General features: G+C 34.7%; 1 protein-coding gene across 2 annotated transcripts in view; it reads right to left on the reverse strand.

Moving 5' to 3' along the window:
- Positions 1 to 27,500, reverse strand: part of LOC136832809 (protein slit-like) — a 920,733-nt gene that overhangs the window by 303,835 nt on the left and 589,398 nt on the right. For both annotated transcript variants that reach the window (XM_067094397.1, XM_067094407.1), the window contains exon 3: positions 5,510 to 5,581. In XM_067094397.1, coding sequence (XP_066950498.1) covers positions 5,510 to 5,581 — 72 coding nt within the window. The remainder of the gene's footprint in view (positions 1 to 5,509; positions 5,582 to 27,500) is intronic.

Raw genomic sequence — 27,500 nt, forward strand, 5'->3', positions numbered from 1 at the left:
ACAATAATAATAATAATAATAATAATAATAACATTCAGAGGTCTGGTTGAGCACTAGGGCAGCAGCTTTGCCTGCTCTTCCTATCGAGATTTCTTGGTTTTCTTTCAAGTTTCTTTCATTTCCCTGGTGAGGATAGTTTCTGTATGGGGCACCTCGGTTAGTAAAGGCTTCTGCTACCAGGGCTAGAGGGAATCGCTCGACCTGACCCTACCTTGGTCCTTGAGGGACTGGATAGAGTCAAGGAGGACTTCAATCTCCAAGTGCTTTGCGTGCGGGTTAGGCTTTTTAATCACATGAGTGTTGAGATATAATAATATAATAATAATAATAATAATAATAATAATAATAATAATAATAATAATAATAATAATAATAATAATAATAATAATAATATACTTGAGCCCATTCAAAGGAAAAGGCACTCAGTTACCTCTACTGAACACTTTTCCGGCTAATCAAACAATAACGGAGGCAAACTTCACGACCAGTTATACAAACATTCAAACGCTCTCACACTGAAGCATAATTATTTCCCAAACTTGTGTGTATGTGAATGGCTACTTATACATCTGCAAACAAAAGCAGACGCGAGCGCATATGTATCCCAGAAGTATCCAGCACCTTAGATGTGAACATCCTTCAGAGCTTGACATATTAAGGACTGCACAACATTACGTGAAAGCTGAAACTAGCTGAAATTTTTAAAGTCTAAATCAACAGCGAATCCAATCAGCGATATAAGACAATACTCCATATATGAAAAGAACACATGCCAAGAACATACAGACATATAACTTTAATAACTTGCAAAAGCTTCAATTCCAAAAGGAAAATAAAGAAAAAAACTTTTTAGTTGTATTTTTTTCCGGAATAGTATGTCAGCAAAAAAAGTATAATAACCCAAAAGGGTAAATCAATACAGAAATAAACTAATATGCAGTTATTCAGTGCTAAAAAAGAACAGTAATAATAACCTAATACCAATAATTAAAGAATATCGAACTGCTGAAAAAATTCTGGGAACTTCACACACATTTTTCTAAGAACATTAATGTAGCCTTAAAATAATATTCCATCTGCTGGACAGAGGGAACCTCCTAAAGCAGAAGGGATATAAATCGATCGAAGTTGAATCTAAATTTCCTTACTTAAAGTATATTCTTGCTTGCAGTTGCGGTGTTTTATAATTTTTTCCTCCATTGCGACCCTGTTCGTCAAGTTCGAATTCACTGTTTATCAAAATACGAAGAAGAATAAGCTAACTAAAGTTCCTATTATATGGGCAATAAGAATAAAACTCCTGAAAGTTTGTCGTAATAATAATAATAATAATAATAATAATAATAATAATAATAATAATAATAATAATAATAATAATAATAATAATAATAATAATAATAATAATAATAATAATCATATTGGTGAAAGGTACATTCGGCTGATTTTACACTGATTTTCCAGCGAGATACAGTTTGGTGCAAAAAGCCAACGACTATTAATGGCAAAGAACATTTGATCTCTCATCAAATTACATCTTACTTCAATATTAACATGCGTCAAATTCAAATTCTAATAACGAATTCCAATGAAAGTGGAATTACACTGAAAAACCTAGTTTTCAAGGGGATATGTAATTCGAAACTCACCCTTGAGGAGCTCTCTCTCTCTCTCTCTCTCTATATATATATATATATATATATATATATATATATATATATATATATATATATATATATATATATATATATATATGTATATATATATATATATATATGTGTGTGTGTGTAATATATATATATATATATATATATATATATATATATATATATATATATATATATATATATATGTATGTATGCAATATATGTATGCAATATATATATATATAAATAATATAAATATATATATATATATATATATATATATATATATATATATATATATATATATATATATATATATATATATATATATATATATATATATATATATATATATATATATATATATATATATATATATATATATATATATATATATATATATATATATATATATATATATAAACCGACCACCGACTAGGACAGACCAGACAGGTCTGGGTCTTGCAAAGAAAAGTGAGTTTCAAGTGACGACCTAGCCTTCCGCATTAAAAGGTATTATTAACTAACATAGCTACTTCAGGTAATATTATAAGTTTATCGAACATCGCAAGTTAGATGCACTTAAAGCCCGAAATATGACTTCAGAACACGCTCAAAAGTGCATTTCTGTGTACTCTGAAAACTTTTATAATATTCAGTGCCATCACGAAAATCCGTTCTTCGAGTAATTTCGTTATATATGCATATATAATCGTCCAAACATAAACACATACACACATACATAAATACATACACACAGACACATTATATATATCATGTATATATATAAACATATATATGTATGTGTGTATACTGTATATATATATATATATATATATATATATATATATATATATATATATATATAAATATATATATATATATATATATATATATATATATATATATATATATATATATATATATATATATATTTATATTTATATAAATTCAGATTTGTCTACTTGAGTCCTCTTCATATACATCCAGACACACAAGGCTCCCCGCATGCTGCATATAGAAATTTTATGCAGCATTTTCTCTATATGTATATACATTTCCATTAAATCACTTTCTAATGATACTGCTTTTAGTTTTATTATACTGTAGTGTTGATTTACGAACGGTATTAAAGAAATGCGCAAGCACTATTAAGAACATTGTGTTCGTGTATTTTGCATGATTTATTTGATAATATATTATTTTTATATTACATGTATACAGACACGCACACACAGACACACATATATATACACATATATACATGAACAAACTCACACATCTATATACATACAGACATGCATGCATACACACACACACACAAACACACACACACACACACATATATATATATATATATATATATATATATATATATATATATATATATATATATATATATATATATATATATATATATATATATATATATATATATATTATTAGCTGACCAACCTGGCGCTGCCCAGGAAAACTCAATGACAACCAATAAACTCTTTCTCTTTCTTTTCCTTAACACCCCCTCTACTTTCTCTCTCTCTCTCTCTCTCTCTCTCTCTCTCTCTCTCTCTCTCTCTCTCTCTACTCTACTCTCTCTGTCACTTCCTCTCCCTCTCACTTTCTCTCTCTCTCTCTCTCAATCTCTCCCTTTCCTGTTGAGATAGTTGCTTCAGTTATATTGCCCAGTATTTTCGACATTTTATATTTCACCCCTTCTCACCCCCTATCCCTATCGGGGCTGAACTTGGACTTAAAGGGCATCGGGAGTGTCACTATTCATCTCAGCGATCTCGAAAACTATGGATTAGACACTAATATACGTCATTTTTGACATTCTATTTTTCACCCCTTCTCACACCACCCTCCCTTCCTACTGGGGCATGACTTGGACTTAAAGGGCAACGGGAGTGTGACTATTCATCTCAGCGACCTCGAAAACTTAGGATTAGACACTAATATCTTTCATATTTTACATTTTTTTTTTCACCCCTTCTCACCCCACCTTCCTATTGGGAGTGAACCTGGACTTAAAGGGCATCAAGAGTGTCACTAATCATCTCAGCGACCTCTAAAACTATGGATTAGACACTAATATCTGTCGTTTTCGGTTATTTTTACATGTCACCCATTCCCACACACACCCCTTTGGTGCCAGTGATGTCTTACCCCCACAGTATTCTTTCCCAGACAGTAAGTCATATGTATACCAAGTTTGGTTGAAATTGCTCAACGAGTTTAAGTTATGTTGGAACATACACACAAACACATACATGCATACATACATACATACATACATACATATATATACATATATACTGTATATATATATACAGTATTTATATATATATATATATATATATATATATATATATATATATATATAATTTATACTATGTACGCATATCGAGTAAAGCAAAAACGCCTTCAATCTGGTGAGCCATTCTTCACACGAACAATTATCACTGCAGACTGAAACCACACCTATCTATGATACCATCACAGACCCACAGCATCGAGTGAGGGAAGTTAATAACCTCGATCAAACTATGCTGAGCCAGTGAACCGTGACTGCGCTGCACAAAGTTCGGTCGAAACGTGTCCTGATTTTCACTAAGAGCTTTTAAACATCGAAAGTACAATAAGAACGAGTCATCACGAGGCCTGATAAGAGATCGGGGAATTTCTCAGGCTTCTGTTCGAGTCCAACATCCTAATCATTCTATTATTTGCCAATTTGTGTTATCAAGAAGGAGGTCCTTTGAAACGTTAAAAGAAAGTGAAAGGATAGGAGCTGTTTCAACCTTCCTTTTATTCGACTATTATGAGAGCAATAATAGCGTACTATTTCGGCGATAATTCCCTTTCTTTCACACACAAAAAAAGAGAGACAAAAATAATGAGCGAAGGAAAGGAAAGTGGGTTTTAAATAAACCTCACTAAGAACATATTATCCCCCGTTAAAAGTTTACACAAAAGAGATCACAAAAGGCACTGGCGGGTTTTATGACCTCTTTGGCGAGATTTAATTTTAGCGTCGTGGGCATGAAAGTCTCTTTTCGCAACAATGGGCATCGCAATTACCTTTGGCGAATCGTCGCCAAGTATCTGCTGAGTGAAATTTACGGCTTGTAAATATCTCCACAAGACCCTTTCCTTGTGACTAATGAATTAATGCGTGGGGAGATTTAAGATGCGCTAAAGTTCAACCTGTTTGAGGACGACAGTACGGACATTCCTTGCCTTTGTTTTCTGAAAATCCTTTGCTTCGTATCATTTAATACGTGATACATCCCCCACAGTTAAAATGTTTAGAAGTCGTATATTTATTCGCGTGCGTGTGGATGTCCGCAAGCGCGCACACACACAAACACACACTTACATATAAGAGTTTACACTGGGATGACGCAGGTTCCGAGCTCCATACGCTCGGCTAATTACGAAGTACTTTCAAAGAAGCACATGTGTACTTTCTCTTTCTAGACATTATAAGACTCTCCCAGGAATCGAACCCTTACACTCTTCGAACCCTTACACTCTTTCTGGTGAGTCAAGAGTGTCACTGCCCCTACCTAACGAGAAGAAATATATACATATATATATATATATATATATATATATATATATATATATATATATATATATGTTATATATATCATATATATCTATAAATATATATATATATATGTATATATCTATATATACTATATATGTATCATATATATCTATCTATCTATATATATATATATATATATATATATATATATATATATATATATATATATACATATATAAAACCAAGTATATACGAACCTTCACAAGGACATACTTAATTCAAATGTAGAATAGCGATAAAGGCAAATACTTACAAGATACGCAGCTGAGAAAGTCCAGCCAGATCAGAGTAATAAACGGCAGAAAGGTCGTTCCCTTGAAGGTCTCTGAAAGAATAAAATGTGCATGTGATTAATTCATTAATCTAAACATCATGCCTTCTAATGTAATCACTATAAAATAGAATTTATTCAGGTAAATACGAAAAACCACTGGAAAAAATAAAACAATCAATAATGGTAAATACTATTGTAAAAACAAAATGGGAATTCTGGAAATTAATTGAAATTTTAATTTAACAGAATTAAGCTGAAATAAAAAAGAAAAATTCTGCTAAAGAAGAATGACTTGCTTTAATGTCAACTGTTAATTACCTGCAGTGAAGATCTCCTTACGGATGCCATGCTTTCGCTGAGCATCGCCATTTTAATGATTACCCATGCTTAACGTAAAAAACCAAAATTAATACTTACGTATCTACTCCATGTGAGAGAGAGAGAGAGAGAGAGAGAGAGAGAGAGAGATGGAAGCTTCAATTATGGTTTCCAAAAGCAAAGATAAAACGAAAATATGCTCTCTCTCTCTCTCTCTCTCTCTCTCTCTCTCTCTCTCTCTCTCTCTCTCTCTCTCTCTCTCTCTCTCTCTCATTTGACGATGATAGTGGATCTTTTTTACTATGAAGCTTACGACCATAATAGTATTTACTGTAGACTCCAAAAATGCTGACAATACATGATATCGAATATTGCACTTCTAAAAAAAAAATATTAAAAAATTGTCAAGAAACGGTTTTTTTAAATTGACTCCTTACACGTATATAACAAACAGTAATAAATTTTCGTTCGGAATTATGTGGCTCGCTAACTGTTTCTCTCCTTTCACCATCAAACTGTGGAATTGTCTCCCTACTTGGTTTCGTTAATTCCCTGAAGCTTCCTTTTTTGGAGAAACGTGTTTACTTTTATCTTCAAAGTTACGCGTTAATTCTTTTCCGCATCCTTTCTCTTTTGTTTTTTCTCCATTTATGACTTCATACCCACTCATTTACCGTAAATTACCACTTATTATAACTCTTCACTGAACACAGCGAACAGAAATATGTCTAAATGAAAAATTATGAAAAAAAATTATCCATAAAATCTTATTTATCATACAAAGTTTTATGTATATACACACACACATATATGTATATATATATATATATATATATATATATATATATATATATATATATATATATATATATATATATATATATATATATATATATATATACTCTATGTCAGTTAAGTACTTCCCTTAAATTTTTGTATCTGCTGTTCACTAAATGTTGCTAATGAGAAATGAAAGTACTGCTTGAATTGCTAAGAAAAAATAAAATATATATCGTCGAACAAAATAAAATATTAAACACAATTGCCCAATAAACATAAGAACTACAATATACCTACACACATATCAGTAAATAAACAAATCGATAGAACTGTGCTCTTCCAACAACACAAAAAGAATTCATTTAAGTTTGCCACGTCTAAGTAAAGACAAATGAACACATACGCGGATAAATACACACAGAGAGAGAGAGAGAGAGAGAGAGAGAGAGAGAGAGAGAGAGAGAGAGAGAATTATCAACTCTGCAATAATCCTCCTTAAATTAATTGGTTCTGACAATCCTCGACTCCAACCAACTATGAAATGCACCTTCCACGATTATCCGGCGCTGCTTTGGCACGAACTAAATTACTGCAGCTATTTGTCGTCAACACCGACTGAGAGACTTTCCCTTTCATAAATACTGTCCAACATCCAAAATTAGAACCAGAAGATATACATCATTCCACTTACGAACGACATACACGGGATGAAATATACTGAAATATTTATATGGAAGCGAATGTGCAGTATATTAAACAGATCTATGAAAACCATTAACATGTGTGAATAAATAAAGGCGCGCACACGCAAGCACACTCACGTTCTACGAATGAGCTCGCTATCCCGTGCCCCTTTCCCAACTTTCCTAAAACATATCTCAGAAGGCCATCCACTAGTTGCCTAATTCACTATTTATGTCAATAGATGTCCAAACTTTATTTTTTTCAGAAGCTAGAAGCCAAAACACAAACACACTCGTCAATGAACAACGCCAGGCAGTCAAACAAACATTTTTCTCTAATTGCATGAACGTACAAATGCAGAATCTCACAGCTTGTATTCAGCAGAGGCGCGTTTCACAGACGCACATAACAACCAATTAGCTCTCGCTACTTTGCAAACACAGATAATGACACTGCCAGTGATACGCATTTACTCGAGGACTCAAGTTCATTAATATCATTATCAATGATACTTTTGTTATAGCTGTTCTTGTTGTTGAATCATTGTATTATCATTATCCGTTGTCATCATTACCAAAATGGCATTTGCATTGTTATCGGTATTAATGTTATTAATATAATAATCTCTATACATAGCAATAGAAATTTGTATTATTTACTTCAATTGAAGTTGGATTCCTTTCCACATGTCAGAAAAGTCTCTGACCTAATAGCACCTGCAGAGGAAGTATTCATACCTGTAATCACTTGTAATCGACGAGGATTTTCCCGACTTCACGTTAACCGCTGAAAAGTTAATGTATGCTATGACCTCAATGAAAATTTACCAGTCGAACCCCACATCATTTAACATTTTGTTAAAATTACAAAATTATATGATTCATGACCATCAAAATGAACTGGCTTTGCAACTGCCTTTCTGTTAATTATACAACAGTGAGGATTTAAATAAGGATTCCACCCACTGGGCTATACAACATCGTGCTACTAACATACTAGGACCTGATTAATGATGTGTGTGTGTGTGTGTGTGAGAGAGAGAGAGAGAGAGAGAGAGAGAGAGAGAGAGAGAGAGAGAGAGAGAGAGAGAGAGCAATCTAAACTGATGATATTACATTATAACCTTTGACTTCTGAAAAATACGTTGACAGTATCATTAGAAAAATTACAGAGATGATCACATCTTTTCTTCTTGTCTTCACCTTCTCTTGTTTTTTCTTACACAAGGGCACTGCATTCTGTGAAAGTTTGTTCTGTAAGGTTATGTCCTCTCAGGCTAGTACCATAAGATCGGTCACTCATTTGGAATAATAATAACAATAATAATAATAATAATAAAGCAGCAACCTCAGACTTCATAGAGGTCTGTGGCGAGGGTTCAATCCCCGCAGCCGACCGGTCAGAGAAGGCGGACACTTTGCTATCCGTGTAGACACCCCGGGATTACGTATGTAATCAACGGATAGGTTTGCTGAAAGCAAATGGGTGTTACAGACTAATACACGCATAAACAAAGCCACTCCAACATCTTCTAAAACCATAACAGACACCTCACACGTCTCGAACTATCGACCTAACCGCCCAGTTCTCCTCGCTGCTGGGAGAAAAGGGAGCTGGGGATTTGGTACAATACATGTACACATTCGTTACCGGGGTCTAAGCGATGTCAGGCAGGGCAGCCGATCGAGGCTACGGACTACCCCACCGCCAAATCAAAGTCCTTCAAAAGAAGGCATCGTGCTTACCCCAAATAAAAATGGGAAAAAAGCACGTTAAAACGAAGAAGAACGAAGATTATTATTATTATTATATTATTATTGTTATTATTATTATTATCCAAGTTGGTATTTTCCTCCCATTCTTTTTCAGGGTTTTCTAATAATACTGCTCTTTCACAGCATCGGAAATAAGCAATATATCCTTTCAAAAATAAAATAACTCACTTCCTAGGAAAAGGCTTTAATGAATAACATGACAGTAGTCACTGACAGTTACTCTTTCACTGATGAGTCCAAGATGGTATACGCTTGTTACTAATGCTATTACATGGTATATAACGAAACTTCCTAAATGGACGAAATTAATTTTTGACAGCTGAAAATCATCCTTTATTCAGAGAAAGTTGTGACAGCGAAAAATGTAGATGTGCATCCTGATATGTGAATGTGGAATACTTTTACTTTTTCAAAATCTTTCCAGCCAAAGCAAATAATCTCTCAAATATCAAAAGACCTCCACGTTATGTTTTTATTGTTTTATTAACTTTCGTTTTTCTTATTCAATTACTCATTATCATCACAGCTATTTTTTTTCTTTTATGAAGATTACCCTTGTATTATTATGAATAGATATTATTGTTACTATATCATGTTTATTCCGTTTTCATTATCACCTATACCATTATTCTTATTAACGTCCACTATCAACACTATTGGTAACAATTCCACCAATACCAGAATTATCATTATTATTGTAATTATTATCAAACTGTCTCAGGACGACTTCGGGAGAAACACAGTAATTAGTTCTCTAGACGGCGGCTGTTATGGGAATTACTCTCCTGACACTAATCTCTTAATCCACACAGCGATAAAATCTCTAGGATTAGAACTGGTAATCACGATGGAGAGGCGCTGGTATCCCAGATAATGGAAAGGGGGAGTAGTGCCCGTTCCAGAAACTGGAAAGGCCAAGTAGTTACTATTCCAGAAACTGGAAGGGTAAGAAATCTGTCAAGAACTTAAAAGGAGTAGCAATAACTATTTCAGAAACTGGATAGGTGAGTAATTACTGTTCCGGAATGGAAAAGGCAGTTCTTATCTATTCGTAAATTGCAAAGGATGGTGTAGTAATAACTCCAGAAACTAGAAATGAGAGCAGTAACTATCTTAAAACCAGAACGGATGAATAGTAACTATTTAATGAACTTGGATAGTTAATTTAAAAAAAAAACCGTGATCTGAATAGGGCTCGTAGCATTAAATTGAAAATAATAACGCAAAAAATTAGTCTCACACTGCGTCTGCTGAAAATATTACCTAGCCTTACATCCAGGAAATGATGACACTATTGCATGACATTAATAAGACCACAAAAGGTCCCTTGTCCTCAAAATAGCAACTCTCTCTCTCTCTCTCTCAATACTGGATTTTCATAACAACAACTGAAACACAAACAACAGTAAAACATAATAAGCATCCTCTGGTTACCAGTGGCAGTTCAATAGTACGACATAAAGAAAACGTCCTATGCAGAAATGTACATTTAAAGCTCTGTAAATACAAAACCGGGTTTACAGTTGAATCCCTGTGAATGCAAGAAAGGAATCCAAGTAGTAAAATGATATTTCCTTAGGCGGACAACAAACCATACAGGCTTGACAGAGCTATAATCGGCTAGCTAAGGCTTGAATGGTACGGGTTGTTAGGATGTGATAAGAGTTGAAAAGATCTTTACAATATGGTAGATCGTAAAAAAAAAATGTGATAAAAATTCCATTCATTGATGGTAAAGGAAGTCTAGTATGGTAATCTACAGTAAACTGGCTAAGCTAATTCCGAAAAATTGCGATTTTCGTTAAGATCAACGAAATAATCATCAGTATTTAACCAAGTCGAGATGTACGGAGTGGTTACATACACAATTTCAAAGATTACGTAATAACTCTTACTACATGCTTTGTTGATTTTACAAAGACACCTGAAATGACGTTATGATGTAAGATGTTACCAATATGATTTTGTTGTGCTGATGACAATGATGGCGTACGGATAAACAAAATATAAACTAACAATAAAATGTGTTAAGTCGATGGATTTATATTTATAAAGGTAAAGAAGTCCTCAAAAGGCAAAGGTACATTGTGCATACCCTTTAATTATTTCAGAAGCAGAATACCCCTACCCATACTTTTGATATTCTATGAAATAATCTGTAATATATTGCACAGTTTATCCGTACAACTACACTTATTAGTTATCAGGACGCAAATATCACTATTATAATTTGTCACTTTCTGCTGATTTCAGCTGCTATTGGCATTCAATTATTATAGTACTTTTCTCGAACGTATTTATACTAACAGACTTAACCTTGTGACTTGATGCTACGATACAATATTAATTCCTGGCAATCAGTTCCGCAAACTATTACATGGATATGTTTTACGAAACGTGGCCTAACTGTACGAAACCATACGTAGAAAAGGACCATAATGATGAAGGGGCATTGTTCTTATTTTTGCTGTTCCCATTCTGTGGTCCAATATAGTGACGGTAGGGCAAATCTTCGGACGACCAGCAACAATAGATTCAGGATCTATGAATTTGGCTCCCACCTCTTGTCCATTAAGCAAAATGACAAACAAACATACACCTCCAGCTACTCCGACAAGTGCAGCAATAATAATAATAATAATAATAATAATAATAATAATAATAATAATAATAATAATAATAATAGCAGCAGCAGCAGTAGTAGTGGTAGTAGTAGTAGTAGTAGCCTGGATCAGCCTTTGTAAGACTCCAGTCTCACACAAAAAGGGACGTCTATCCAATGGAGAAAAAGAATGCGATATCGTAATGGCACCGACGTCGGCTACTTAAATAGTCGGTCGGTATTTGAGTTGACAAGAGTTTAATACATTAGATCCATTGCTGGATGTGCGGTTGACAGGACGTACTAGGTATAAGATAAACAAATTCCTATTGTGTGACAGATCGAGGATACATATGAGCAGGACCTCACATACTGACAGATATGCATATGGCCCTGGATCAACCACGGCAACAACAGTGGCCACCATTATTTCTCTCTCTCTCTCTCTCTCTCTCTAACACCAAGTAAGGCACAGATATCGAGGATGATAAAATCCGACATCATTAAATTGTGTTGTGGAAGCCACATCTGATGCACTTTCTAGTTAAAATTAACCTGATTTAACCTGATAACAACCAGAAAGCCTGGCTTTGAGGCTAGTCTTTATGAAGCCGTGACATTTTTTGTGTGGATGTAATTCATTGATTCTGAACAGCAGTCGTAGTTGTAGTGGTAGTAACAAAGTTCTACATACCAACCCCCTTGCTGACGGTTGATGACTGAGTGCCATTTGTAGGCACAGCATCGCCTAAAAAATCACATTAACTTCTCTCTACGAGTAAGTCTTCATTCCCAATGGCAAATCTTGCCAAATGTAAACATACGTTTCCAAAAGAAATTTCTCATAGTCACCATATACAAATATTAGGAGATAAAAGTCAAAGCAATGACCAATACAACATGCAATTAAATCTTCCTTTCTAACTCAATCCTGATATTTACGTGTTAAAGGGTTAACCCGCGGGAAGCGGTAGACCCGCCTGTAGAAGGGAGAAAGGCTATAAGTGGCAAAAAAAAAAAAAAAAAAAAGAGAGAGAGAGAGAGAGAGAGAGAGAGAGAGAGAGAGAGAGAGAGAGAGAGAGAGAGAGAGTTTCAAAAGTGGGCATTACAGAAAAAAAAACAAGCGGCTGGGAAGTGCTCTCGCAGGATCACTGATTTTCGTAAACGAAATGTGGGGATAAGTAGCCTGTCGGGCATTAAGAGGACAGGAATAAACGAAATGTGGGGTTAGATGGCCTGTTGGGTATTAAGAGGACAGGGCGAATGTGACTCCCATTGCAAACACCCAGAAATACACTGAGGCTTTTCATACAATTTTCGATATTCAGTGACACTGATTTCCATCAGAGACATTTTGTGACTTTCATCGTACCGTCCGCCTCGATACACTGTTTAACCATTTTCAATTGCACTGTGATCATTTTGGAAAAATATCGACCCTTGTGAGATTACTCCCCAATAATAAATAAAAAAGAATATTTTGGGAGAATGAAAAAATCTAATTGTCATAAATCGAGGAGGCATTTTACCTTAAAAATAACAGACATGCGAGTCACTAAGAGATGAATAACTTTAAAATTGTAACTGGAGAGACGTATGAACCATCAATTGAAATCGAATGAGGGGCAAATAAAAATTATTTACCAAAAATTAAAAAAATAAAATATATGCCCACACAGAGAGACAGTGACAGATATGCCCTCATCCCAAAACTGCTAGGTATTGGCTTCATCAGGATGAGAGAGAGAGAGAGAGAGAGAGAGAGAGAGAGAGAGAGAGAGAGAGAGAGAGAGAGCAGAGTACATAAGTAATTATAATTAACTTGGTGAAGATATACGGGCAAGAATCTGCAGTGGAATCCATAAACATTTTTCGATGCATGGTTATAGCGACGTTATCGTTTACAGGGCGGCCTCTTAGTTCTCCTATAAACGATTTGCATTGAGACGTAAATAGCCGGAAGTGTTAATAAGGCAGAAGTGCCCAGCGCTTATCTCATCACCTAAGATGGGAAACGGGCTCCAACAGTTGTTTGCGTAAACGAATTATCGACGCTCGAAAGAAATGGAGAAGAAATTTGCTTAGTCGTCCTTGTTGCATTGAGAGAGAGAGAGAGAGAGAGAGAGAGAGAGAGAGAGAGAGAGAGGAACTATACATATAGGACTCAGAATTATAATCCTGGAAGAAATAAATACCGAAAAGATATAAAATAATAAATAAATGAGGTGAAAGCGCGTGTAACATGAGACGACATTCTGTGCACAGACAACACGAACATTGAAATACACAGCATCTCACATTCTGTTTGGCGGTGAACTTTGTAGATTAATTTGCATAGTCACATTTTGATGAATAAATAGAGTGCACTGGCACGGAATCGGGTGCTCATCTAGCCTAGCTTCTACCCTATCAATTCGCTTCTTCCGAGAGATTTACATGCCACATTAAGCGACAGAGATTTAATCAAATGGTTCTTGAGAGAGAGAGAGAGAGAGAGAGAGAGTCATTCCACGCTTTAACTGCTACATTAGAATAATTTTGTGTGCCTCGGTAGACGTATAATTTTGAAATTGCTGAAGATTTTGAAAGAGAGAGAGAGAGAGAGAGAGAGAGAGAGAGAGAGAGAGAGAGACTTATTTTAATTTCATTAGCGTTCAATTTTCTTCTAAAATTGATAATCTCTTACTGGCCTAGCTGTTTAATTGATTTTCTACTATATATTAGTTTACAATTTTGATCATTATACATCCATCTCTGTCTGTCTGTCTGTCTGTCTCTGTCTCTCTCTCTTATTATATATATGTTATATAAATATATGTATGTATGTACATACATACAAACATATATATATACATACATATATATATATATATATATATATATATATATATATATATATATATATATATATATATATATATATATATATATATATATATATATATATATATATATCCCAAAGGTAGGAGAACGTCAAATATTGTTAAGCCACATCTAGTACTTATGCTTTGATATACAAGATGCATACATAATTTCATGACTTTTGCCGCTGGTACTGGTCACGTCAAAAAACTCAAATCAATCATTCTTTTCTTTTGCCGCAATAAAATATTCTCCTTTGGAAGACTGACAGATGATTTAACTTGCATACCGTATTAGTAAAATAGTATTTATCCGATGAAATCGAATCGATAACCTCAAAAGGACCGACAATTGCGGAATCAATGTGCATTCAAGTCCAAGGCGATCTCAGGCAATACTGTCATATTTGAACATTAAACCTTTACCTGCGGAATGACTCGGGTGACGTAGCATCCAAATTACTCATCAGTTCGTTGATCCTAGCAAACTTGTTTTCTCACGGGTGAATGAATAACGCAGTGCATTTAAGAACAAGTGGTTTCGAAATTCATTTTCATTTAATTATCTGTCACTAGAGCCCACTGAACCAATGGAGAAGAGATGTGTGGACTACAGTTATGAGAGATTTTTTGTTTTGTTTTTGATCAGTTATTGCGTTACCTTTTATGCACTATATCAGCAGTTAGTAAAAACCCACGTCAGCTTAAAGGTGAATGTTGGATAGTATATGTTGAATTATGTGTATCCATGTACACAGCCTCGAAGGACTTTATATTCAATTTCACGCACTTTTCCTTGATAGCCACATTCAGTAAAAGCAAGTAAAAGAAATAAGTTCAATTCTACTCTCTCTCTCTCTCTCTCCCCTATGTAAGATTCTGCCTTACGGAAAACAAGAAATTCTAATGAACCCATTTTTCATCTCTAGCAAAGGCATTGTTACCAAGGAATTTAGCCAACTCCCCCTCTCTTATTACAATCGCAAAACACATACGCATAACCAGCTGGACACCGACATGTCAAATTGCCATCACTGTGACGTGTGAACATGATTTAACAATCATGGGTCCCACTAACAAAAACAAAAGGCATCGACGTAACTGGTGATTTACAACCCGGCCCAAGAACCCCCTAAGTGGGCACCCTCCAATCAGGTATCCACCCAGTGCCTTTTATCTCTTGAGGGTTCCATGCGAATGGGATCTAATCCTGTTCGTCTCTAATCCACAGTACTTGTACTGCTGTTCATTTCTCGGGGTCAATCACCCAGCTGTCAAAGCGTAATCTTCGAGAACATCTGAAGAGTATGGGCAGCTGCTGTGCCCACCGGATCTTCATTACTATTCCGAAAGGGCCTAAGCTCATAAGGTCCAGGCGGTAAACATCCTCTAGCCAAACACGGCTCTGTTTTGGCATAAACTCTCCAGGTATTGTGAAGTATAATATTTTGCGCAGTGACTAAACGGCAACAAGCGAGAACAGACACTGCGGTCTATAATGTAATGTCAGTAAGATGTAGCATCAAGTGACACTACAAACCAACCGTTATATTTTCACGCAAGAGCTATATTCATTTTCCATTGCTAGTTTGCGATGTCAAAAGCTGCGAGACGTTGAGAAAACGAGAGAATGGTTTTCTGATGTATGCTAGAGAAACAAAAATGGCAAACAAAAAGGAGGAGATAATTTGAGTCTATCGCCCTGGGAAAAATAAAATAACAGAATGCAAACTAGGCAGCTGGTAAACTGATGCTTCTGGAGGAGAATGTACGCAAGATAAATGAAAACCTTCACCGGAAAAATAACCTGTTTAAACACCATTAAAATAATATTTTGCTATGAAAAGTCAAAGATACCTCTATGTAGTATCAAATATTTCCTTGGTGTAAAATAAGTAAACAAAACGGATAAGCATTTCAGTAAATAGACAAAGCCTTACCAAACCGGTCTGAGCTAGAACAATAACGTTAGTGCCCAAGAGAGATAAAATTTCCAGTCTTAGGGCATTGCTTGCACGAACAATATTAAGTCTATATAAATTTCTAGTGGAAAAAAAGTTACAGTGTGCGTATAGAAATGTAAATCATATCAGTTAAATATAAATAAAAGAACGTACGGTTCAGGCAACACAAGGCACTGACCAAAAGAACACAATGCGTTTTCTTAAGTCATTCTTTTATACGAGAGAGAGAGAGAGAGAGAGAGAGAGAGAGAGAGAGAGAGAGAGAGAGAGAGAGTGCGCATGTCAGGTTTTAAAGGCTAGACTCTATAATGTGATAAACAACGTTAACGTCAATATCTTTTACGTTTTATGAATTCTCTAAAAGCTTTTGACCTTCACCTACAGCGTCCATAAAGGGGTTCTCTTTTATCACGCCAAGATATGAAACGACCCTTCTCACCTTCCTCCTCCCCACACACCCCGCCCCCCTCCTCTCCCAGACTATTCATTGGTAATTCTAATCTCTAGTCAATTGTGTAGAACACAAAATGATAGACGCAAATTCCAAACATTATTTTCATGCCTTCCGTACAATATTTTTTTCTAACATGTTCTTGAGATTGCAGACTTATTTACCTTGTGCAAAAGCATTCGCTCTGTCTGGGGTAGTATCGTCAGTGTATCTCACGTGGTGAACTGAAGGCAAGACTAAGTTGCAGCGTATCTTCGACCATTAGCTGCACCACTGTTCAGCCTTTTACTTTACCTACATTCTCGCTTTCTTTCTTCTGTCTTACTACCTAACTTCTCTAACTTCCTCTTTTCACCGTTATAAGCACTGGATGGCCGAAAGTGCCTCAGAGCTTGGCTTGACAGCCTAAAATTCATAAATCAATCAAACAAAGGCTTCTTCATTATTTCAACTTCAAAAACACAAGGCCATTTCGATATCCAACATCAAACTAGGCTGCTTGGCCTATTCAAGATAACATAAAATTTAAATTAAATCACAATAAAATAAAATAATGAGAAACTGAAGTAGGCGGTAGAGAAATTCAGGCTACGCATCCCTTCCTAGATTATAATAAATCTATCTGGGTGTTTTTGCTATATAAACTTATTTTTTTTATTTTCTTTTTAATCAAGCTACCTCTCCGATCGAGTCCGCGATAAAGCTAAATCTTTCATTTTACTTTCACTGACAATGCCTCGCTCCTTATCCATTCTGAAAGTACTTCGCTCTTGATGATTGGGTTCTACTTTATGTTCATTTACACGTTTTTCTAAAATTGCTCTTTAGATCTGATAGTCTGCCTTCAACCCAAGATTTTTTTCTGTGCCTTCTTCTTTAACTAGCACTGTCAGATCCTTCAGATGGACAAGTTATTTCTGGCAGTAAAAATATTTTTTCTCGAACGGACTTATTAATAGCAAAATCCCCGTATTATTTTTCCACTTTTAACAGCATTACTCGAACCCGCCGTTACTCAAGAGTACTTACGCTCTTCTAACACTCTTCTTTCTGTGTGATCGGGAAGTATTTTTAGGAATATGTAGCAGTTCTTTGTTTACAATACATAAGAACAATAGCATTCACATACATATACACAAACCCATACAGTATATACATGTAAATATATATGTATATTTATAAATTATATATATATATATATATATATATATATATATATATATATATATATATATATATATGCATGTGTGTGTGTGTGTGTGTGTGTGTAAAGTTGAGTTCTTACGCTGGAAGCGGCTAGGCCATGTGTATAGAAGACAGGGAATAGTGCGAGATACACCAGGGTGGGTTGCCCTTGGTAGAGGAGGTAGAGGTAGGCCAAAGGAAAAAGGACAATGAAGGGAAGCAGAAGACGAGTGTTGGGAGACGTGAGGGTTGCCAGAATGTGGTGGCGTGAGTTCATCGAAATGATGCCACAGGAAATGATTGATATATATATATATATATATATATATATATATATATATATATATATATATATATATATATATACATATATACACACACACATTATAACACAATATAAATCGACTAGGGTACTGTACATAAAGAAAATTATTTGTAATGTAAAGTTAAATATAAAGAGGGGGAGAAAAGGGGCTAACCCTCCTAGCAAGAAGAGTGAATTGGGGAAAGCATCAGCATATCAGCAGCCCCAAAAAATAAAAATAAATAAATAAAAACGAAGAAAGCATCATGAAACAATGAAAATGTTTATTGCAATTTTTTTTACAGCGAATATTATACAAAAAATTTACAATAAATAAAAAAAATCTTCACTATTACAAGAGCCTGACAGCACACAAGAACAAACGTCAGTTAGTGTCTTCTTGAGCCATCGCATGAAGACTGAGAAGAAAAGGCCGAGACATCCAGCCTCCCCAGCGCAGAGCCCCTGGTTCTCTCCATCAATAACCAGGATGCAAATCACCGGCAGCAAAACCTCGTTTTAATATCGGCCATAATTCTCGGCCTTACGATGATCCGCTACCGAAGGCCATAATGTCTTCATCCTCAAGGGGGTATCAATTTCCAAACTGCCATGCCGTTAAGTCTCAATGGCTGTTATTTCCCAGCAAGGAGTTTTAATGAGCATTAAACTTCATTAGGGTGATTAGGTCGCGTAATCTTGCATATGATCCCCGGTAAGCTTTTAATTCGAGATCTAAACTGTCGTAAAACGAGATTTAGAAAAGACTATGTACACATGTTGGTATAAGCCACGAAAGGAGATAAGTCGATCAAAGTTTTTTTATTTCGCGAGCAAAAGAACGGAGGTACAAAGGCAACATTATTCAGAGATTATTCCTTTTTGACTCGGCTGCTTATGCCAGCCATTGGTTATTCCAGCAAGTACAAGTCCAGGCATATACCTTGATCAGTTGCAAATATTTATATTGGTTATTATAAATAATTACAGTACTTTCAATTCTCAGTCACAAGACGCAAAATTTGTCATGACACAATCACATCGATAAATACAGAATCTAAAATTATCAAGCATTTACGTCTAAATAAAAATCCGACGCAAAGGAGGCTTCAGATTTTTATAAATTTCAAGCAGATACAGCACTTACTCAAGTGTTCTAAGTTCATTGAAATGATCACCTGACTGCTAACATCTATGCTGCCAAACATCGTGAGAGAAGAAGTAGAAGGCGAAGGGAGGGGGGGGGGGAGAATAATGATTAACATGACAGTCCATCTTTAGGTGGGAAGAGTTATATGAACTATTATTTTACACGATCAACAAGCTATTCCTAGCTACTCAAAACCATGGATCAAGGATCCACTAGGCATTAATAAGTCGTTTCAGATAAATCCACAAGTTATTACTTGACTATAACCATCTTGACCTTAAAGAACCAGTCAACAAGGGTCACTTCAACAAAACTCCATGTACACACTATAATGTGAACTGCACAATTACCTATACATATGGTTTGTGTGTGTGTGATGTGTGTGTGTGTCTATGAGAGAGAGAGAGAGAGAGAGAGAGAGAGAGAGAGAGAGAGAGAGAGAGAGAGAGAGAGAGAGAGAGAGAGAGAGCTGTCTTTAGTTAAAAAAAATGAGAGGGGACCTAAAACTACCACAAGAGTATAAAACATGTAGGCTGTTAGGATGATTGTACACATTTGATGCCGTTAACTACCTCCATAATTTACAATTTAACACGAATCATTGCATTCTTAGGACACCTACCTGGCAGAAGAACTTGGCAGAGCAGTTTGCTGGCTGTAATCTAATTACAATGTCACTACTAGGAAACTCCTTGACAATCTCGAGGATCGAAATTTCTGACCAATAAACAAAAACTTCACGAATGATTTTCAAAAGGGTAATTATCAATCAAGAGAGCTCTTTAAGATTTCAGTAGTTTTCTTAGCCACTACACGACTGACAAGCATCTGCTGCTAGTGGCTTACCTTTCCTAGAAAAAAATTAGTCAGCAAGTTGTACAAATCCACCGAAGGTCACACAAAAATTATACGGCTGTAATTTACTGTGTGTTTCTCAAGCATCAGCTAGTATTTAGTGATAAACATATCCAAAAAGTGTGAGGAAATCGAGACATTATGAGGCCCTTGTGGCTATTTGTAATACAAAAAAATCTCGTGAAAGTGATAAGTATTTCTACATACACACATACACAAAACAAACGTGTAAATGTATGTATATATATATATGTATATATATATATATATATATATATATATATATATATATATATATATATATACATACATACATATACGCACACACACATATATACACATAAAACCCCCTACCTCTTTCCACGTTCTAATCAAGGCAGTCCTCTTCTCTCGCCTTAATCTAGAGTCGCTACATACATCAATATCTTCTTAAAAAAAGTACGCCTCCTAAAACAGCTGACGCAACTTGTATTAACATTCTTTATCCCAAAACACGGCGCTGCTACACGACGGCTTATCAACGCTAACCGGTTTAAGCGGACTCGTTAATTAACAAATACAGTATCTACGTCTCTCTATCTTCTTTCTTTCTCCCTTCGATCCTTCGACTCACGTGGATAAGCCGTTTTAGCCCTCCACACATCACTGATGTACGGACACTAACTCATTATACCCCTGTAAAATGAAATGAGCTAACGGACAATTACGAGTTTGCTCTGTCGACGTTCCCAAATTTCCTGTCGGATTTCAATTTGTTTCATGTATTTAAGGTTGGAATCTTTATAGGTTTCTCATTTTTTTTTTAAGGAGCGGAAGCCAATGCGAAATAACGGAAATTCTCCGTCGCTCTTTAAATGGTATTATATATATATATATATATATATATATATATATATATATATATATATATATATATATATATCTACATAATACATATATATGTATATAATATACATATATAAAAATATGCTATATATACATGTATATATAAGTAATATATATTACATATATATTTACACACACACACACACACACACATATATATATATATATATATATATATATATATATATATATATATATATATATATATATATATATATATATATATATATAATATATATATATGTAATACATGGATATGGATCATTAAGAAAAAATTTTAGTTCACTGAAATAATGAAAATACTTTACATTTAAAACTAAAAGGATTTCTTTCACTCACGGAAGCTCATAACTCCGAAAGCTAGCATGAAATGCTGATATTCTAAATAAATGATTACGTAATAACTTTATTAGTGGCTTTAAACTATCGACTCAGACACGCACTCACGAACTCATTCGGGAGATGAATAGCATCAATTAGGCTCGAACAATAGCCTTTTCAGCGTTTAACATAATTAACGGATAAGCTAATGACATCGCTGAAGGTCGTCTCATTATCTCCGTTACAATAACCTCAGTTTAATTACTTGTTGTCTTTTATCTCTCTCTCTCTCTCTCTCTCTCTCTGCAGTCATTAAAGTGAAAGGTTTTTCGACAAGCATCAGAGTTGTCAAGTGAACGGAACCCCATATGAACTGTACGATGGATGAGAGAGAGAGAGAGAGAGAGAGCTGAATGAGGGTTTAAAGAAAGAAATGAAGATTAAATGTCGTCTAGAACTAGTTTACTAGGAGTGAAAGTTACGAAGCCCAAATGTATCTCACTAATTGTTTGGATACTTTTTGTCTTCCTAATAGAGATAACAATCTGTTGACAAGATAAATTTGGGTTAATTCCTGTTCTTACTTACTAATTGCCATCCTCCTTTGTCGTTCAAAGTTTCGCTTAATTTCATAATGGTATCTTTTATTTTTCTCGTTCCAATAAAACGGAAATGATTTAGAGGGTTGGTGTATGTAAATAAACAAAGCGTTTTTAACAGCCGCATTTATGACCTAGGAGTCATGCTTATACAAGAAATCCTTGTAATTTTCATTGAGAAAAGAAAACATTTAAGGAGGCCTCTAGAATAACTTCCTTTATTACTGAGATAAACCAAAAGAATACTTCAACGGTGAGCACACAAACACCACACAGCGAGACGCAGGCGGCAAAACAAACATCACTTTCACAAACAAATAAACGATTGTAAAGGGAGGAAAAATTATTCCTCGTTAGGAACAAAATAACGCAACGAGCAAACGAATATGAACTCTCCCTGTTAGTCCTACTTCGCAACAATATACAGCTATTAGCCGCTGCTTAATCACGATTGATTACGGAAAATTACATACAAAATTATATGCTAATACTCACCTCAACCACCATTTCGAGAGTATTTGTTCGTTCCGGAATACAGTTTTTAATATAATCTTGTTTCAAGCTTCTATAACGACTGAAGTTAATATCATTTTTATTTGGAACTGACCAACATTCACCCTCTGAGGCACATTTGCATGAGTTAATTTCATTCCCTCCAGCAAAAGTCAACGACTTTATAAATTGTACAAACATGATTTTTTGAAAATTAATGAAACTCAGCATATATAAGTACACTGAGTAATAATAATAATAATAATGACTTTATTTCGAATAAGTTAATCGGAACTTTTTACCCTTTACCACCCTTGGAAAATATAATTTGCTTTCATTTATTCCAGCGCACTGAGCTTACAGAAAAGACACCCTCTCGAACTCCTTAACGTTAAAATGAAATATCGGTAGTAGCGTAGAAAACCAAGTAATGCAATTAATAAGATAGCAGGAAGACCCACCGTTTGTCAGTGTCCTCCAGAGAGTCCCACAAAGTAATCGTAATTAATTCGAAGACGAAATGATCTTTGATGCATCGGTGCCCAGTGTGTTCATAATTTGATTTGTGCCATTCTTACCGTTTACTGGTTTCAACATTTTCAGTTCCAATTTTCTTGTTTCAAAAGACACGTTAATTACGATCACAAATGGTGCAAGATAAATGTGTGTGTGTGTATGTGTGCTTTCGCGTGTGCGCAGTGTGTGTGTGTGTGTGTGTGTATAAGAAAGAGAGAGAGAGAGAGAGAGAGAGAGAGAGAGAGAGAGAGAGAGAGAGAGAGAATATTATGCCATCATAATACTCAAAAAGCTTCCTTATCATAACGTAAACCTGAATCATTTCAACTCTCTCCCAATTTTACTTAGTAGATTCAACACAGGTGACGACACGATTTCCTCGACCAAGACGACAATACAAGCAAAATAAATGGATATCAACTGAAATCTTCAAGAAAATTCCTATTACCTTACACGGGAAACTTTTCATTCACCAAAGCGATCATTATATAAGTACAAAGCAATACACCTGGATATCACCTACTCTGAATCACTGTAGAATGCGACAGATATCTCAGACGAACCGCCCACAGACTCTAACAAATAGTACAGCGACAAAAACCACCTATGATGCTAATCTATTAAACCCAAGACGAGATGCAGCAATACAAGAAGCAACAGGCACCAAATCTTTGTTATAACAATTCTTTCAATAATTTCTTAATTTCACATTTGTTTTTCTAAAAAAAATATTCCAAAAAACATCGAAAGAAAAAAAAAAAGACACCATATAAGCAATCAATTATTCCATCCTCAACTTAGGCTTCCTTGGTCGACGCCAAAAACATTATCCTCAATAGGTCTTTCTTTTTTTAGCAGTCATAAAAAATATCAACATTAATTAAGCGGGAAGCAGCAACAACCAGATAATTAACATTTATTGTATAACATTAGGTTTTTCAAAATTATGAAATAACATTAAATCAAAGGTAAAAAACATACAAGACAAAGAAAGAGAAAGAAAAATAATTCAATACCCAGATTTTCAGTAGCATTGCCATATTGAAGTTACAATAGCCAGCGTTTTCAGCATTAGGAGCGTAAGTTGAAATAAATCCAATGTTTTCATCACATAATCTCAATATTTACTAGATCCAATCAACTTAGCGTTCCTTATCCCTTTATCACGTGCCACTGCGCGAAGCTGTCCACTGTTTACGCATTCTGTCAAACAACGACAGCTGCGCCCTTATAAAACAGCTACAATTAAGTCCTTTGGAGTACGGCATCATGGTTGATACCTCACATGCCAATGTCGCTGGGGATATGCTACAGCTGTACTACAATGGATTCTGTTGTCTTGTAGAAATCTCGGTAACAACTTCTAGAGTATTGATAATACATAACAATAATACACCAACAGATACAGAGATTCACGCTCCCCCAGCGGAGTGGAGACTGAAAAATAACCGTTACTATCCATAGCGACGAAGCCGCATGAACTCCAAAACTGTATATGAGCTTTGAAAATATACATGTTCCCACAACTGTGTATGAGTCTGAAGGTTTTTTGGAAGCTTCTACTGTCAGCTGTCGAGTGTGAAAGACCCGATACTACGAGGGCTAAACACGAGATGGTCTCCATCAACAGCATGAACAGTAAAAAGGGGTCCTCGGCAAAGAAGGTAAAAAGGGCAAAAAAGTCCAGGATGAAACCGAGCCGTGAGAAAAACGTGAAAATATGACAATAAGAAGAGAGCCATCGTCTACTCCGAGAAGAATTAGCAAGGATTTAATAAAGATGAGAGTTGAAATCTTTGTAAACACAGCTACTTTGAATCAGGTACGAGAAATACATCGTACATTCTTGCACGCCTTGCCTCAACTAAACCGTGGAAATTAACAGGACACATTGTTTTAAGAACTGTAACAGTCACGTTACCCAAAACCATAAGGAAGTGTCCAAGTGATAAACAAGATGAAGAAAAATTTAACAAATCCAAGGAGAATACACTATACATACACACATAAATAAAAACATGCATATATATATTTGTATATATATATATATTATATATACATACATATATATTATATATATACTGTATATATATATATATATATATATATATATATATATATATATATATATATATATATATACAAAGACATACACACACACACACACACACACACATATAAATATATATATATATATATATATATATATATATATATATATATATATATATATATATATATATATATATATATATATATACACACACACACACACATATATATATAAGTAATCAACACACTGTTACGTATGAAACATGAATAAAATTCTGACTCACATCGAGATCGAACCCATGTCTTCCAACTGAAAGGCAAGGGCGCTACCAACTGAACCACACAAGTCATAAAAGAAGTTGGAACCCAAGTACCGCAGGCTTTTACCTGGGCAGGTACCCCTTGCCTTTCAGTTGAAAGAGCCGGGTTTGATCCCGATGTAAGCCAGAATTATATCTATCCATCTATCTATCTATCTATCTATCTATCTATCTATCTATCTATCTATCTATATATATATATATATATATATATATATATATATATATATATATATATATATATATATATATATATATATATATATTGCAATCATCACAGCAAGAGAACAGAGTTCAACTCCACCGAAGGGCTATGACCTGGGCCAGTTGCCAGTAAACTTCATTGCATTTGTTGCCCAGCCCTGTGAACAGGACACCCAATTGTTGACCGATTCTGGTGGGTAGCAGTTAAGATTGTAAATGACATGGGGCCAGCAAACCTATCACAAAAGATTAGCTGGGAACCGGGAGCATATCACCCCATTCACCTTTTTCAGGACTATATATATATATATATATATATATATATATATATATATATATATATATATATATATATATATATATATATATATATATATATATCATGAAGCTACAAATGTTGTTTAATATCTAATTCACACTACTTCGGGAATATCCCCAATGGGGAATAATCACTGAAGGTGAATTTTTTAAGTGATAAATGGATCGGTATTGCTGGGCCTCGATCCCTCGACACAGTACCTTCCAACGACTCCATTCAATGGTCAAGCGTGAAATGGATATTTAACAACATTTGTAGCTTCATGATTGTATATAAATCACGGTGTGATAAAAATTTCATATATATATATATATATATATATATATATATATATATATATATATATATATATATATATATATATATATATATATATATATATATATATAATCCTTAAAATTTGCCACCAGACAAAAAACATAATACCTGTCATTCAACTGTTGAAAATTATCTTAATTTAGATGCAGAATTTGTTAAATTTACTGAAAAACGTTTAAAAGACAAAAATCTTATGTTACTGACCAGTTACGCCCCAAAAAGGGCAAAACATGGCTGAAACTACTCCAACTGTTCAATCACCAGAGCAACTGAATTCATTAATACCAATGTTACTATCGACATGAAAAAGGGGTGAGGGGTATGAGGAGATGTAATAAAAACCCCTCTTCTCTCCCTTTGCACAGGAAAGAGGGCAGCTATTATATTCTTGACTCTGAACCCTCACGAAGCAATACAAACAAATGAACAACGGGAAGCAGTTGCAGGTTAGGCTGGACAGTGAGCAAATGGTGGATATTCAGGCTGGTTGTTTAATTATTGACAAAATGAAATAGAATCTTAAATACAATTGTTATTTAAAATTAAGTGAATAAAGAATAGCATTTAACAACTAACGAAGAAAATTTATTTCTCTTTACACAAGGAATAAACGTAAAAATAACCTAGCTGAATTATACACGCAATTGTTCTTCAATCAAAATGTTGTCATTTCTTGATGCTTTTACAGTCATACTGCAATATTTTCTTCTTGAACGAAGGGGAAAATTATCCTTGACTGCATATGTTCCCATAACAGATAACTCTAAATCAAGTAATCAGCCTTTTTAAAGCTTGCCACCCTACCTCCTCAAACTTTCAGTTTGTATACAGTGTTTGCACAAAGGATGAGGTTGCCAGGCCTAACTATGCCCCTGGCCCTATACAGATGATGCCGGAGAGATTTATGCGCCGAAAGTGTTTAACATTCTTTGGCGATCCCCCGTCCAAATGATAGAAAAAATAAACGTTAATTAGCTTCATTATTCCACAATCCAGCTGCTGCTAACTACCATGC

Source organism: Macrobrachium rosenbergii, chromosome 4 (assembly GCF_040412425.1).
Source record: "Macrobrachium rosenbergii isolate ZJJX-2024 chromosome 4, ASM4041242v1, whole genome shotgun sequence".
NCBI classification, from domain to species: domain Eukaryota; kingdom Metazoa; phylum Arthropoda; class Malacostraca; order Decapoda; family Palaemonidae; genus Macrobrachium; species Macrobrachium rosenbergii.